Source organism: Pyrgilauda ruficollis, unplaced genomic scaffold (assembly GCF_017590135.1).
Source record: "Pyrgilauda ruficollis isolate IOZ18807 unplaced genomic scaffold, ASM1759013v1 scaffold77, whole genome shotgun sequence".
In the NCBI taxonomy this organism is placed as follows: domain Eukaryota; kingdom Metazoa; phylum Chordata; class Aves; order Passeriformes; family Passeridae; genus Pyrgilauda; species Pyrgilauda ruficollis.
The window spans coordinates 2,115,300-2,129,119 of NW_024529599.1; the positions used below are offsets into that span (position 1 = coordinate 2,115,300).

At 55.3% G+C, this 13,820-nt stretch overlaps 1 protein-coding gene across 1 annotated transcript; it reads left to right on the plus strand.

Moving 5' to 3' along the window:
* Window positions 1–823: 823 nt before the first annotated feature.
* XYLT2 (xylosyltransferase 2) lies at window positions 824–13,760 on the plus strand. The gene is made up of 11 exons (XM_041486572.1): window positions 824–987; window positions 6,127–6,598; window positions 7,059–7,234; window positions 7,545–7,747; window positions 8,151–8,231; window positions 8,382–8,598; window positions 9,001–9,177; window positions 9,981–10,243; window positions 10,347–10,542; window positions 10,932–11,265; window positions 11,632–13,760. The coding sequence occupies exons 1-11, from the start codon at window positions 835–837 to the stop codon at window positions 11,952–11,954; spliced, it is 2,595 nt and encodes an 864-aa protein (XP_041342506.1). The 5' UTR covers window positions 824–834; the 3' UTR covers window positions 11,955–13,760.
* The last annotated feature ends 60 nt before the right edge of the window (window positions 13,761–13,820 follow it).

A 13,820-nucleotide genomic window follows, 5' to 3' on the forward strand; every position in this document is an offset into this window, starting at 1 on the left:
GAATGTCCTAGGCCAGGCTGGACAGGGCTTGGAGCAGCCTGGGCTAGTGAAGTGTCCCTGCCATGGCAGGGGGGTCCACAGCAGTGGCACAGACACGGCAGTGCACAGGTGCCACACACAGCTCCCATCACTCACAGTCCCCACGCATCCGCTCATGTTCACTCACACTCACACATTCACTTACATGCTCACACTCAAAGTCATTCACACACTCACACATTCACTTACATGCTCACACTCAAAGTCATTCACACACTCACACATTCATTTGCACACTGACATTCACCCATTCATTTGGACACTCACATTCACCCATTCATTTGGACACTCACATTCATTCACTCATTTACCAACAGCTCACACACATTCATTTACACTCATTCATTCATATTCATTCACTCACACATTAATTCGCTCACACTCACATTAATTTGCTCATATTTACTTATATTAATTGGCTCACACATTAATTAGCTTACACTCACACATTCACTCTCACATTTACTCACATTAATTAGCTCACACATTCATTCACTCACATTTACTCACACACATTCATTCACTCTCATTTACTCACATTAATTAGCTCACACTCACATTCACTCTCACATTTACTCACATTAATTAGCTCACACATTAATTTACTCTCTCATTTACTCACATTAATTAGCTCACACCCACATTAATTAGCTCACACATTCATTTACTCTCATTTACTTGCACGCTCGGGTTCTCTCGCAGACCCCGCCCCCGCCATCTGGCCCCGCCCATCGCAGCCCAGCCCCGCCCCTCCCGTTCCCGCGCATGCGCGGGGAGGCGGCGGCGCGGCGGGCCATGGTGGCCGGCGGGGCGATGGTGGCCGGCGGGCGGGCGCGGAAGCTGGTGCGGCGCTACCGGCTGGCGGCCGCCACGGCTCTCGCCATCCTCCTGCTCCAGGGGCTCGTCCTCTGGAGCTCCGCCGGCCTCGATGAGGAAGGCCTGGCCGAGGTGTGCCGCGGGAGGGAGGGGGGCGGCCGGGGCCTGCCGGGGGGACGGTGAGGGGAGGGGGAGCGGCGTTCGGGGGTGAGGGCCGTGCTGAATGAGGGCGATAAAAGGGCCGGGGGGCCGTGAGGGGGCTGGGGACGACGCAGGAGGCCGGGGAGGCCTGAGGGGCTCGAGGTGGCCTGAGGGGGGCTCATGGGAGGGCGATGGGTGCTGGGAGGGGGCTTCCGTGGAGGAGCCCTTGGGAGGGACAGTGCCCTGGGGCTGGCGCCTGTCCCCTTGCTCAGGGGCTGAGATGGGGACAAAGGGGGTGAGCTCTGTGGGGCTGGCAAGGCCCAGGCCCAGGATGGGGTTCCTGGGGTGGGGGGTCCTGCAGCCTCAGGCTGCTGGAGGGGTTGGTGGTGGGGTGGGCAGTGAGATGTTGCCCAGGGACCGCTGGGTGCAGCGGTGCAGATCGCAGCACCTGAGAAGGGGAGCTTGTGGCCCAGTGGGTTTGTTTTGGGTCTGGCATACAGTGGGGAGGGTGGGGGGCTTGATGGGGATCTTGCACTTGTGGTTTGGGAGATGTTGTGGGAAGTTGGGGTCAGGGACACCAAACCAAAAAACATGGAGTTCAGAGAGCTGGCAGGTTTGTGTCAGCTCCTGTGTAGCTGTTCTGGTAGGAGGTATTCCTGTGAAGTGGGGGACCTTTTGGAGTCACTGATGTCTTTATACCAGAGTACCCTGCTAAGGCCAAATACATTACTTCTTTCTTGTGAGTGTGGGGAAACTGAGGCACAGTCTGGTAAAGGAGTTTGCCCAAGGTCACAGAGAAGGTATCAAAGATGACCCAGGCTGATGAAGCACGTTGCTGGCACCTTCAAACAAAGCTTGCACCTGTGGGTTGTTAATTTGGATTTGTTTATTTGTTGGAAACTGCTCAGACTGTATCCAGGTCTGCTGTATCTGTGTGGACCAGTGTCTGAAGCCTCCTATTGCCTCCCTGGTGTGGAGGGTGATCCCATGGGCAGCAGGTCTAGAAGGCTTTCCTTGAGATAAAAGATGTGGGAAGGAGAACAGGGCAGCCCCTTGCAGTGGGAAAGGTCTCCAGAGTGACACCACTCAGTCAGCAGGTGAATTCCCAGCCTTAGGCCTCCTCCTGGGCACGGGAAATGGCCACAAGCACCCTCATGTGCTGCCATACGCCCATCACCATCACTGAACCAGGGAATGAATGTGGCAAGGAGAGGATCATGATCTGGAGGCACTGGAAGCCTGAGAGTAGACTGAACTGGCACCAAGGAGTGCCTAACTGCTCCACTGCCTGTTCTGTGACCTTGATCAAATTACTTCACCTGTCCTGGCTTCTCCTTCCCTCTGTGCCATCCTGCACTCTTTGTCTGCTGTTCTCTGCTCCTGCCCTTCACAGCCTCTTGGGTTGGCTCATTCTGCGTGGTCCTTGCCTGGTTTCCCCATGTCTCATCCCAAAACTGAGCTGAGTGGCTGAACAGGTTTGGCTGTGAGTCCCCTTTCCTGGAGAGCAAGCACCCTCATGTGTTGCCATACGCCCATCACCATCACTGAACCAGGGAATGAATGTGGCAAGGAGAGGATCATGATCTGGAGGCACTGGAAGCCTGAGAGTAGACTGAACTGGCACCAAGGAGTGCCTAACTGCTCCACTGCCTGTTCTGTGACCTTGATCAAATTACTTCACCTGTCCTGGCTTCTCCTTCCCTCTGTGCCATCCTGCACTCTTTGTCTGCTGTTCTCTGCTCCTGCCCTTCACAGCCTCTTGGGTTGGCTCATTCTGCGTGGTCCTTGCCTGGTTTCCCCATGTCTCATCCCAAAACTGAGCTGAGTGGCTGAACAGGTTTGGCTGTGAGTCCCCTTTCCTGGAGAGGAATTAGTTCACCACCAGCAGTCCTGGGAATTGACAGGCCTTGTCTTTGGGGAAGACAAGAGGCATCCTTAACTTCATGGACAGCCTGAACCCATTAGCAAGCTGGGAAAAGTCTATTTAACCTTTAGTTCTTATAAAATGCAAAACTCTTGATTTCTGTGCCATCCTGCCATCTGATTTTGGCCAGACCTAGAGGAGACACCATTTCCCTAAGGGCATTTCTGGTAAAGCCAGAGGAACAGTCCCGGGAGAGTCTGACCTTGCAGGCCTGAAAGGATCCGTGGAAGTTTGGGATTTCTTAATTGCCACAGTAAATAGCTCCTTCCCACTAATGGACACAGCTCATCCCCTCCGTGAATGCGCTGTGACTGGCTGTGGAGAAAGAAAGAACACTCGAGTCCTGGAAGTGCTGTGGAGTTGGCTGTGCCTCTTGGATCTATCAGTTCTCTTCCCAAGCCCTATTTTGGGGTCCTGCAAGGCTCCCCGTGTTTACCAAGCTTGATGGAGTGCAGACCAGGAGTATTTGGATCTGTCTCCATCTGCCCAAGTCAGCACTGTGTTTCCTCCTGGAAACCAAATTAATCTTGTTCCACCAGGATCAAACAACACAATCCCTATCCAGACTGACAGATGAGAGAGGAAATTCCCATTCCTGCTGTGGTCAGCTTGAGTGTCTCCCCACACAAGTGGGAGCCTGAGAGACCAGAGTGATCCTGCCTCTGTCATTGTGACACCCACAGCTCCTGAATGAGCACACGACCTTCCTGAAGCTCTTAGTCCGTGGTGGAGTTGGCACTAGTAAAACTAAAACCACAAAAGTTTCCTTGTGGGTGGAGAAGAGGATCTGTCACTGCAGTGTTTTAGCCACTTGGTCTCCTGTCTTTGTCTGTCCAGGCAGGAGGTGGCAGCTCTCTGGGGCTTGTGTGTTGGTGTCCTCTGTATGCTGTGGCTACAAGAGAAGCTTCCTATGAAGTGTTTTCTTCCGGAGAAGAGATTCCTCAATAGTTACTTCTCCTGCCAAAGAGTTTGTTTTTAGGGGACTTACTCCAGCCATTTTAACTCGGGATTCCTCTGATGACTTTGAAGCATTTTGGTGCTGGTTTTGTCTGATGAGTGCTGGTGTGTGGCAGAAACCAGAGTCAGACAGCCAGAGAGGGAATTCAGCAGAAACCAGGTGCTGTTAGCTCTACTCCTCCCAGTGGCACAGTGGGACCTGTGCAGGGGATGGGGTGCAGGTAGATGTGTGACCCATGGCTCTGTTTCACTCTGGGCTGGCAGTATTGCATTGGGGGAGGCAAAATAGGACAAGTCTCTCTAGTAACAAGCAATAGGACAAGAGGAAATGGCCTCAAGTTATACCAGGGCAGTTTAGGTTGGATATTAGTGAAAACTTCATCACCAAAAGGGCTGTGAAGCCCTTGAACAGGCTGGATGAGGAAATGGTGGAGTCACAGACTCTGGAGGTATCTAAAAGATGGGTAGATGTGGTACTTGGGGACATGTTTTAGTGGTGGCCTTGACAGGGGTTTAACAGTTGGGTGATCTTAGTGAGTCTTTCTAACCTAAATGATTCTGTAATTCTCAGTGAGCTCTGGCTGGTACCAGGAGTCATCTGTGTGTCAGAAGGAGGGGATGGGGACCCTCACTGACTGTCCCACACAAGTCTTACATACAGCAGAACAATGTGGCTGGAGCCATTCCCTGCCAGGCTGGGGTGGAGGGATCACTCTGCTGTGGTGCAGTAATTAGAAACCCTTGAGTTCCTTGGCTGGCAGCTCTGGAAGGGCTGGCAGTGCTTCTAACAACTTCCCTACTGGGAAAGGCAGCTAGGCATGCACCTGAGCTGGGAACAGGCCTCCTTCCAGGGGGACGAGCAGGACTGTAGCCACAGGTGGGCATAGAATAGGGGGTGTCCCCAGAGTCAGATGTGTTGGGGAGTGCAGGATGTGAGTGGGATCAGCAAGTCTCTTCCTGTACGAACATGGAAGATACTCTCTCCTCACTTGTGGCCTTCCAGCTGCCCTCACCTGTGATGCTCTGTGGGGAAAACAGGTTTGTAGCTCTGGAACAGATGGTCCTGTGTGGTGACTAATGAAGGGTTCACTGCCTGTCTTGGGCTGCCTGTGACGCCTGTCTGGGTGGAGGCAGGCTTGGCTGATCCCCGCTGAACCAACCCTTCGGGATTTCAGCAGTGGTTTGGCTGTGACCTTCCCAGCAGCTACACCCTCAGGGGAGTCTTGTGCCAGGGGCTAGTTCAGTCCTGCTGTCCTTGTGAGGCATCTGTCTGTCCCTGTGAGGCGCCGCTGCTCAGGAATACTCCTGGTTGTTCCTTACAGCTCCCTGTGGAGCCTGGCACGTCCACTGGGCAGTCAGAGTTTGGGGGTGCTGTGAGACAGCCCTGGGAGGCTGGGCTGGAGCAGGCAGCCGGGAGTGCCTGCAGTGGGCTGGGGCATGTGGCCCTGACATCGTGGGTACATTCACTGGGAAAGTTCTTCCCCACAAGAGTGGCATCTAAACTTTCCAGCTCCCTGCTCTCCGCAAGGCTGACTGACTCTGCTGTTCAGCCAGCCTGGCAGAGGTAATGAAGCGTAATTAAGTGCTCCCTTTACACATCCACTTGGGTCCACAGGAGGGTTTATGACTGGATTTCTAGGGAACGTGGTGATGGCAGTGCCTGCTCCAGCCCAGCACGGGGAGTCAGGGTCCAGGGAAGGGAGCATGGGCAGGGCCTTGGTCTATTGTGCAGTGCTTTCAGCCCAGAGAGCACAGCTGTGGCCGCCTGGGACTCTGGCTGTGCTAGGCTTGGGCTCACAGCATGGTCATTGCAGGGAAGAGTTGATCCAATAACCTCACAGTGAAATAACCATCACCAGCCAGTACGGCCCAGTGCTCATCTCCAGCATCAGGGATGTCCCTGCAGATGGGCAGACCTCAGAGGGTGGCTGGTGCAGACACAACCCACTGTGTCCATTTAGTCTGCAGTGAGCCCAGCCACAGAGAGTGAGACTGTCTGGGTGCCCTCATGATGGGGGCATAGTCAGGGGGCTGTTGTTGGGTCTTAGCCTTGGCTTTTGGGTGTGAAGGGGCTGTGTAATGTCCTGTGCCGCACAGTGGTTGCTCCTGGAGCACCTGTCACGCTGCAGCATTGAGCTCTGTGGGGACTGGGAACGGATGCTCTGAGGAGCATGCTGACAGATCTAGGGAGAAGCAGGCCTGAGTTAATGCTGTCTGTCCTCTCTTCTGCATCCACATGAACGCAACAGGAGCGGCAGAAAAAAGCTGGGTTTCCCGAGAGCAGCGATGGCTCCAAGGACTTGGACAGCTCTGCTGGGCGCCGGAGCAGCGCCAGCCGGAAGCATGGCCGATGGCGGGGCCGGCTGGACAGCCCCGGGGCCATGGTGTCCAAGGTGGTGAGAGCTGTCACAGCCAGGCACAAGCCAGGATGGAGGCTGCCGGCCATGCTGGATTCTTCCAGCCACAGGAACCTGACGGAGCTGCGTGGGGAAGCCCAGCTGGCCGTCTTCCAGCAGGGTGATACGGGCAGCGTGGAGGGGGCTCCCCAGCCTACTGAGAACAGTTTCACCCCCAAGTGCGAAATCACGGGCAAAGACGCCCTGTCGGCGCTGGCCCGGGCCAGCAGCAAACAGTGCCAACAGGAGATTGCCAACGTGGTGTGTCTGCATCGGGCTGGCAGCCTCATGCCCCAGTCCGTGCCTCGCCACTGCCAGCTCTCAGGTGAGTCCTGCTGAAGTGGTCCTGGTCACCCTGGGCATCGGGAATATCCCAGGGAGGCTGGTAGGCCGCCTTCCTTATGTCACCAAACTGTCCCATGTGGCAAATAGCAGCCTCAATCTGTCACTGATTCCCAGATTACTGCTGCCTCTGTAATCCAGTCAAAGTTGTGCCAGCCTTCTTAAGTTGGGCTGTTTATCCCAGTCTGCAGTTCTGCAGGGCTCAGAGCCAGGCCCAGCTGCATTTTCTGTTTTGAGGCACCAGAGGAGGACACCCCCTTTCCCAAAATCCCCCATCAATGTAACACAAGGGGCTGCATGTGCCACCATGCCTTGGCACTGCAGCCAGTTTGGGGTTTGCTTGAGGCCGAGTGCTTCCCTGCTGTCCCCTGCCTTGCTCAGGAGCTCCAGGTAGCAGATACCAAGGATGGGGGTGGCTGACAGCCCTCTCCCTCCCCATGCAGGCAAAGTCAGCCCTGTGATCCAGTGGGACGAAAGCCGGCTGCAGCAGGGGCCCCCCAGCAAGCCTGTGCGCATTGCCTACATGCTGGTGGTGCATGGCAGGGCCGTCCGCCAGCTGAAGCGGCTCATCAAGGCCGTGTACCACCAGCAGCACTTCTTCTACATCCACGTTGACAAGGTGTGTGGCAGGGGTGAGGGAGTGGGTGCTAACTGCTCCATTGGTCCCTGGGAGAGGGAGCAGAGCTGAGGCACGGGTGGTGGTAAGTGAGGAGAGTGGCTGGATAGGGTTAGCCTTTGCTGCTGTGGGGCTGTGACCCTCTGCTGCTACTTCTGCAACCCCATGGAAGTAGGATCTATCTCCCCTGTCCTATTTGATGCTTCTCTCCTTGTGGAGGCTGCTGCAAGGGCTGACTCTGGGCTGGTGGCAAGGAAAACAGGGCCCTAGGAGGATGTGCTCCTTGCTGAGGGTGAGCCATGTTCCCTGGCAGCGCTCCAACTACCTCCATCGCGAGGCTGTGGAGCTGGCCCGGCACTACCCCAACATCCGTGTGACACCCTGGCGCATGGTGACCATCTGGGGAGGTGCCAGCTTGCTGAAGATGTACCTGCGTAGCATGAAGGACCTCCTGGAACTGTCTGAGTGGCCCTGGGACTTCTTCATCAATCTCAGTGCCACTGATTACCCCACAAGGTGAGTGCCTTACTGGGGTAGGGGAGGCGGCTGGAGGTGTTGGCGCTCTGCGATGCTGCAGAAGCCTTGGGAGGGGCAGGGAGGTGCAGGGAGCTGAGGGAGATGGGGTTGGAGATTGCACCCACATGCTGGTGATGATGCTCTGGTGCTAGGCTGGACCTGTGTATGCAGAGGAGCCCAGCAAGTGCCTCCAAAGCTGTTTTTTCCTATAGTCTGGGAATTGCAGGAGAATGGAATGTGAAGCATGAGACAGCAGAGAGGCTGTGTCTGTGTCTGCCCAGTGATGGAATAAGGGTTTGAGTCAGCAGCTTTGGGTTCCTTGTGTCTAATGGCTCTAGGAGAACAAGTATTTACTGGGCTGCTTCACCCCAGGAGCATTAATGATTCCTGATTTCCACCTCAGGACCAATGATGAACTGGTGATGTTCCTGTCCAAATACCGAGATAAGAACTTCCTGAAGTCACATGGCCGAGACAACGCCAGGTAATCTCAGCTAGAGGCAGAGCTGAACTGGAGGAACAGAAAATGAGGGATTTCAGAAAAGAACTGAAACAGCTGTGGCGGGGGGGGGATGTTCTGCATCTGCGCTTAGCAAGGTGGTTGACACTCCGAACTCCTCATCCCCATGCCCAGGTTTATCAAGAAGCAGGGCCTGGACCGCTTGTTCCACGAGTGTGACTCCCACATGTGGCGACTGGGCGAACGCCACATCCCCGAGGGCATCGTGGTGGACGGGGGCTCTGACTGGTTCTCGCTGACACGCAGCTTTGTGGAATATGTGGTCTATGCTGAGGACCAGCTGGTGTCCCAGCTGCGCCAGTTCTACACCTACACACTCCTGCCAGCTGAGGTGGGTGCTGGCTATGGGCCACAGGACAGATTTTCTTCCCACTGTGCTTAACATTCTTTACCGCTTCATCCCTGCTCTGGGTACCTGCAAAGGGTATTGCTGGTCCTGCTCAGGCAGTTTTGTGCCTCCCCTTTTCCAGACTTAGGTATGAAAGAGGGAAGAGAGGAGCAGACAGGTCAGGGGTTGTGTTTATGTACAGGCCAGCTTTAGGTCCAGTCACCCTCTGGGCCAGATGAGGACTGGTGCAAGCCTGGTCTCTTTAGTGTTGTCGTCTACCAGGAGCTGGGAAGTTTCTGTTCAGTAGCAGTTGAAGTCTGTCCTTCTTCTCTGTGAGTGGGGATCTCCATTAACCACCTGTCCTCCATCCCACTGGGTGTCCTGCCCCTTTTCTTCTTTGCACAGTCCTTCTTCCACACGGTCCTGGAGAACAGCCATGCCTGCGAGACGCTGGTCGATAACAACCTCCGAGTGACCAACTGGAACCGGAAGCTGGGCTGTAAGTGCCAATATAAACACATAGTCGACTGGTGCGGGTGCTCCCCAAATGACTTCAAACCCCAGGACTTCCTTCGGCTACAGGTGAAAAAGATCCTCCTTTCTCTTCCTGCTCTTTCCCCTCCTCCCTGTCCTCTCTGAGCTGTCCTGTGGGCACTCCAGGCTGCAGTACCAGCTGCGGTGCATGTCCCTACGAGAGACCGGAGCATGATCAGGTTCCCCAGTGGGGCTCAGTGTAGATGTGTCTGTAAACAGGTAGTGGGATTATCCTGACTGTCCTGCACTTCAGCCAGGCTTCTGCTTGCAGCGTTGCTCCTATTCCTAGACTTTTCTCTCCTGTTTTCCTTCTTTTTCCCTGCAAATGTATCACTTGAGGGAAATACCTTTTTAGTAAAACCCTTTCAGAGTGCTGTTTCTTTGGCAGGTCAAAATGCCTTGTGACAAAATGTCTCCCATGCTTTCAGTGCATGGGGATGTGGACTGAACACAGGAGGCTTGGGGGAGATAGAGCCAGCCCTGAAAAGAGCAGGATTTTCCAGCAGTTCCAAGCTTGCATAGCCCAAGACACTGTTCCTGCAGGCTGTGCCACTTGGCTCTGGTGGGTGGGGGCCCATCAGGGTAGAGGTTGCAACAAAGGAGCTGGATGACACATGGCTGGTTCTGGGCACAGAAAGGGGGAGGTGGTGGGAGAGATGGGGACCCATCTGCATTCCCAGTAACTGTCGGTGTACTCCCACTGATCCTGTCATAGAGGATCCCACATTCAGGCTGGCTGTGCTGTGCTGCTCCGTAGCCTGTGCCTTCGAAGTGGGTAGGATGGATCCTGAGGGAGTGGGAGGGCAGAGTGGCTGCCCCCAACATTGTTAGAAATGCCTGTGCTCTTCCAGCAACTCTCCAGACCCACCTTCTTCGCCCGCAAGTTTGAGTCGACGGTGAATCAGGAGGTGCTGGAGATCCTGGACACACACCTCTATGGCAGCTACCCCGCCAACACCCCGGCCCTCAAGGCCTACTGGGAAAACGTCTATGACCGTGTCGATGGGCTCGGCGGTCTCACCGATGTCACCCTCACCTTCTATACAGCCTTCTCCAGGCTGGGGCTCCACAAAGCCTCATCCACGCCGGCAGCCAAGGCTGACAAGCTCTGCAGGTGGGGTATTTTCTGTGGTCTCAACCCAGGCTCCAAATGGAGGCCTTTATTTTGTGCTGGAAGTATGCTTATGCTCAGATATGCAATCTCTCTGTCTATCCAGATTTGAGCCTCGAGGCTTCCCCTCCAGTGTGCACTTATATTTCTATGACGACCGTTTCCAGGGTTACCTGGTGATGCAGGAAGTGCAAAATTTGGCAACTGGGCAGACAGAATCCTTGGAGGTGTGGATGATGCCCCAAGGAGCTCTGAAGCTGTCAGGTCATGGAGGGCAGGCAAACCGCTTGCAGAACCTAGAGGTAAATGCGGCACTTTCCTTCCTGGCTTTCCCACACTGTGCTGCCATTCCTCCTCTGCCCCACCTGCATGCCATGGGGACAGAAGGGACACAGAACTGCCATTGTGTCTGAGAACAAACCTTTGTCTGGGAGTTTGGTTTATTTGTGAGGAGCTGATCGTTGGTGAATAGGCCTTCAGGGGATCTTTCAGAGGCAGGTGAGATCCAGTGCCTGCAGCTGCAGGAGGCTTTGCACAGCTGAATTAGTGTTGGCACGTGATCCACGGAGTGTCCATTGCTTTGGATGCCAAGGTTTATGTGTTCTCTGTTTTGGGGAGGTGAAACACAGAACCTCAGCTGATAATGTCTCCTTGCCCAGTGTCTCATTGCTTGTGCTTCTTGTCCCTCCAGGTGGGCACAGAGTGGGACCCCAAGGAAAGACTCTTCCGCAATTTTGGAGGCTTGATGGGGCCTTTTGATGAGCCAGTGGCCATGCAGAAGTGGTCACGGGGCCCCAACCTGACGGCCACGGTGGTGTGGATTGACCCCACCTATGTCATTGCTGCCTCCTACGATATCACGGTGGATGCTGAGGCAGAGTTCACCCAGTACAAGCCCCCCCTCAACCACCCCCTGCGCCCTGGCATCTGGACCATCCGCCTCCTCCAGTTCTGGGAGCCTCTGGGGGAGAACCAGTTCCTGGTGGTGCCTCAGACCTTTAACCGCAAGCAGCCTCTCAGGAAAGGTGAGGATGCTCTGGAGTTTGGGGCTGTATGAGAGGGTGTCCCTGTGGGCAGTCCAAAGTGCTTTTCCCTTGTGTTGGCCCCTGGGCTGCAGCTGATGACCAGGCTGGAGCCAATTTTCCACTGGTGCCCTTTGCCCATGTGAATCCTTAGACTGGGCTATCCTCTTGGCAGCTGTGGAGAGCCCATTGGCCCATGTCAGTCAGATCCTTCCTGCAGCAGTGTCCTTTTCCTTGTGCCAGATGGGAGCTGGGGTTGCAAAGGAATGGGGTGCTGTGCCCCAACTGGAGTTGGGGGTAGGACATGCAGGGTGCCAGAATGTTGCTGCACTGCTCATCCTCACTCTTTTCTCTCCCTGTCTTTCCCAGATGACAGCAACTGGCTGCATGGTGGCCCCCCCCGTAATGAGTACATGGACCAGAACTTCCAGGGCCTGGGCGGGATCCTCAGCCTGCCGCGCTCCGAGGCAGCAGAGGAGGATGCGGCGCAGAAGGCACGGCTGACGGGCAAGGAGCTGGAGGACTGGGCAGATGCTGCCATCGGCACCTTCTGGTCCGCAGCGAATGTCTGTGTCAGCAGCCCCTCTGCCTGCGCTTCCCTGGAGACCTGCAGCAAAACCTCCTGGAGCTCCCTCTCCCCAGACCCCAAATCAGAACTGGGGCCCGTCAAACCTGACGGGCGGCTGAGGTAGCAGGAGCAGCCTGAGGGCAGCCTTGGGAGCAGGGAGCATCCTCTGTTTCTGATTTGGGGGGTGTCTCCGGACCACATCACCCTGTGCCATTTGCACCGTAGTCACTTGAGGAAGAGAAAATGGGAACCTCCAGGCAGGGGAGAACCTTCTCCTGTGGGGTATTTTGGGCAGAGGGAGAGGCGTGAGGTGGGTCTTGCCCATCTCTGCAGGAATGAGTCCTTGCTGGCCAGGGAGAGCATGCTGGAGTGCCCATCCCTGTGGGGGCATGGCAGGCACCTGGGAAAAGCTGTGTGTTTGTTACTCCAGGCCTTGGAGCTTCAGGAAAGGGTGATGTGGGAGGGGAGGGATGGCTGGTGGGTGAGGAAGGCTCTGGACCAGCTCAGCATCCTGCCCAGCCCCGGACTAGAACTTGGCAGGATGGACCCTTGTTGCTGGCTATTGCCCTAGTGGGCTGATGAGGGACTGGGGATAGGCAGAAGCAGAATGGGTCAAAACCTGCCATGTGCACAGAGCTGCTGCTGTCTTAGGGTTTACATCTCATCCTGTCCGCCCCAGCCCTTTAGTTTGTATTTTTATAAATATATATATAGAAATATATATGATGCAAAGTGCAATAGAGACAAGACCCCGCATTGGCCGGGAAGTCCCTGTGTCTCCATTTCCCCTCAGACTGTAACATACCTTGTTCCCTTGGGTGTCCTGGTACTACAGGACAGGGTGCTGGGTCGTTTACATCCTTTTTTATTATTATTACTATTATTGTTTTGCTGTTTGCCCATTTCCTGCTGAGGGCTGCTGGGACCTGTAACCTGTTGGCCTTAGGGCAGGGTTGCCCCCAGGTTGTGGGGCAGCTGCCCAACTATGCCAAATGTCTGGAGCCCTGGTGTGTTGTGCAGCAGTGAGCGGGGAGTGCTCAGTGTGTGGTTCAGGTCCAACAAGCTGCGCTGTAGATCCTGCCACTTCTGTCTCCACTTCAGCAAGAGGACGCCCTGATCCCCTGCCAAAATATCATCCACAGGCCGATGTCCTGCTGTGGATGAGCCGTGCCTGGAGTGCTGCCCTGTGCCACAGCTCCTTGACCCAACTTTTTCTTTCCTCCCACGTCAGCAGAAGCTTTCGAGACCTGGCTGTGCTTCCCTGGGCAAAAAGCAAAGCGGCGAGGCGAGGTCTGGCCAGCCCCATCTTCCCTCCGCTGTTTCTGCTTCCCACTGCTCCAGAGGGAAGAGGCGCCACCTCCTCTTGGGAAGGGGTGCAGTGAAGCATCCCCCTTCCCCCCCTTCCCTGCAGTGCCCCCAGGATGTCCCTGGGCTCTGCCTCCAACATTCTTCTCTCCAAGACTGATGCTGCCTGGAGAAGTCTAGGTTTGGTTTCGTCCTGGGAAGACACCTCACAGCTGGGGACAATCTGGAGTCCATCTGGCCCAACCCTCTGCTCAAAGCAGGGTCTCAGGAGCTGGTGGGGTTCTGCTGTCCATGGATCTGTGCCATCCTAACTTTTCTCCCATCTCCCAGCTCTCTCCGCCCAGCAGGTCTGACACTCCCAATCTCCAAATTTAAGGATGTGGGTGTTGCAAGATGTGTACTGTAAAACGGAGGGGGCTGAGACCCCTGTGTGTGAGGGCAGGTACCTGCTGGCACTCAGCCCCCCTGTCCTGCACTCACTTCTGCCTGGGGTGCTTTGGGGCAGTGGAGGAATGTGGGGAGAGAAGGGCCGCACACGGGAGGACGCCAAAACTCTGTGTCAGAACCATTATGTAAAATTGTCTTAAATATGCAACATCACCACAAATACATCTCTGTCTCTACAGTTTGGTGTGTCTGATTTTTGTGGTGTTACGGAATTGGTGGAGGGTGGGGGAAGTTTGGC

What these genes read in the sequence shown, in the direction of transcription:
- XYLT2 (XM_041486572.1), top strand. Translation starts at nt 835, where the DNA reads ATGGTGGCCGGCGGGGCGATGGTGGCCGGCGGGCGGGCGCGGAAGCTG. An exon ending in CATGGCCGAGACAACGCCAG is followed by an intron (nt 8,232 to 8,381) that starts GTAATCTCAGCT and finishes CCCCATGCCCAG; the next exon opens with GTTTATCAAGAAGCAGGGCC. An exon ending in ACACACTCCTGCCAGCTGAG is followed by an intron (nt 8,599 to 9,000) that starts GTGGGTGCTGGC and finishes TTCTTTGCACAG; the next exon opens with TCCTTCTTCCACACGGTCCT.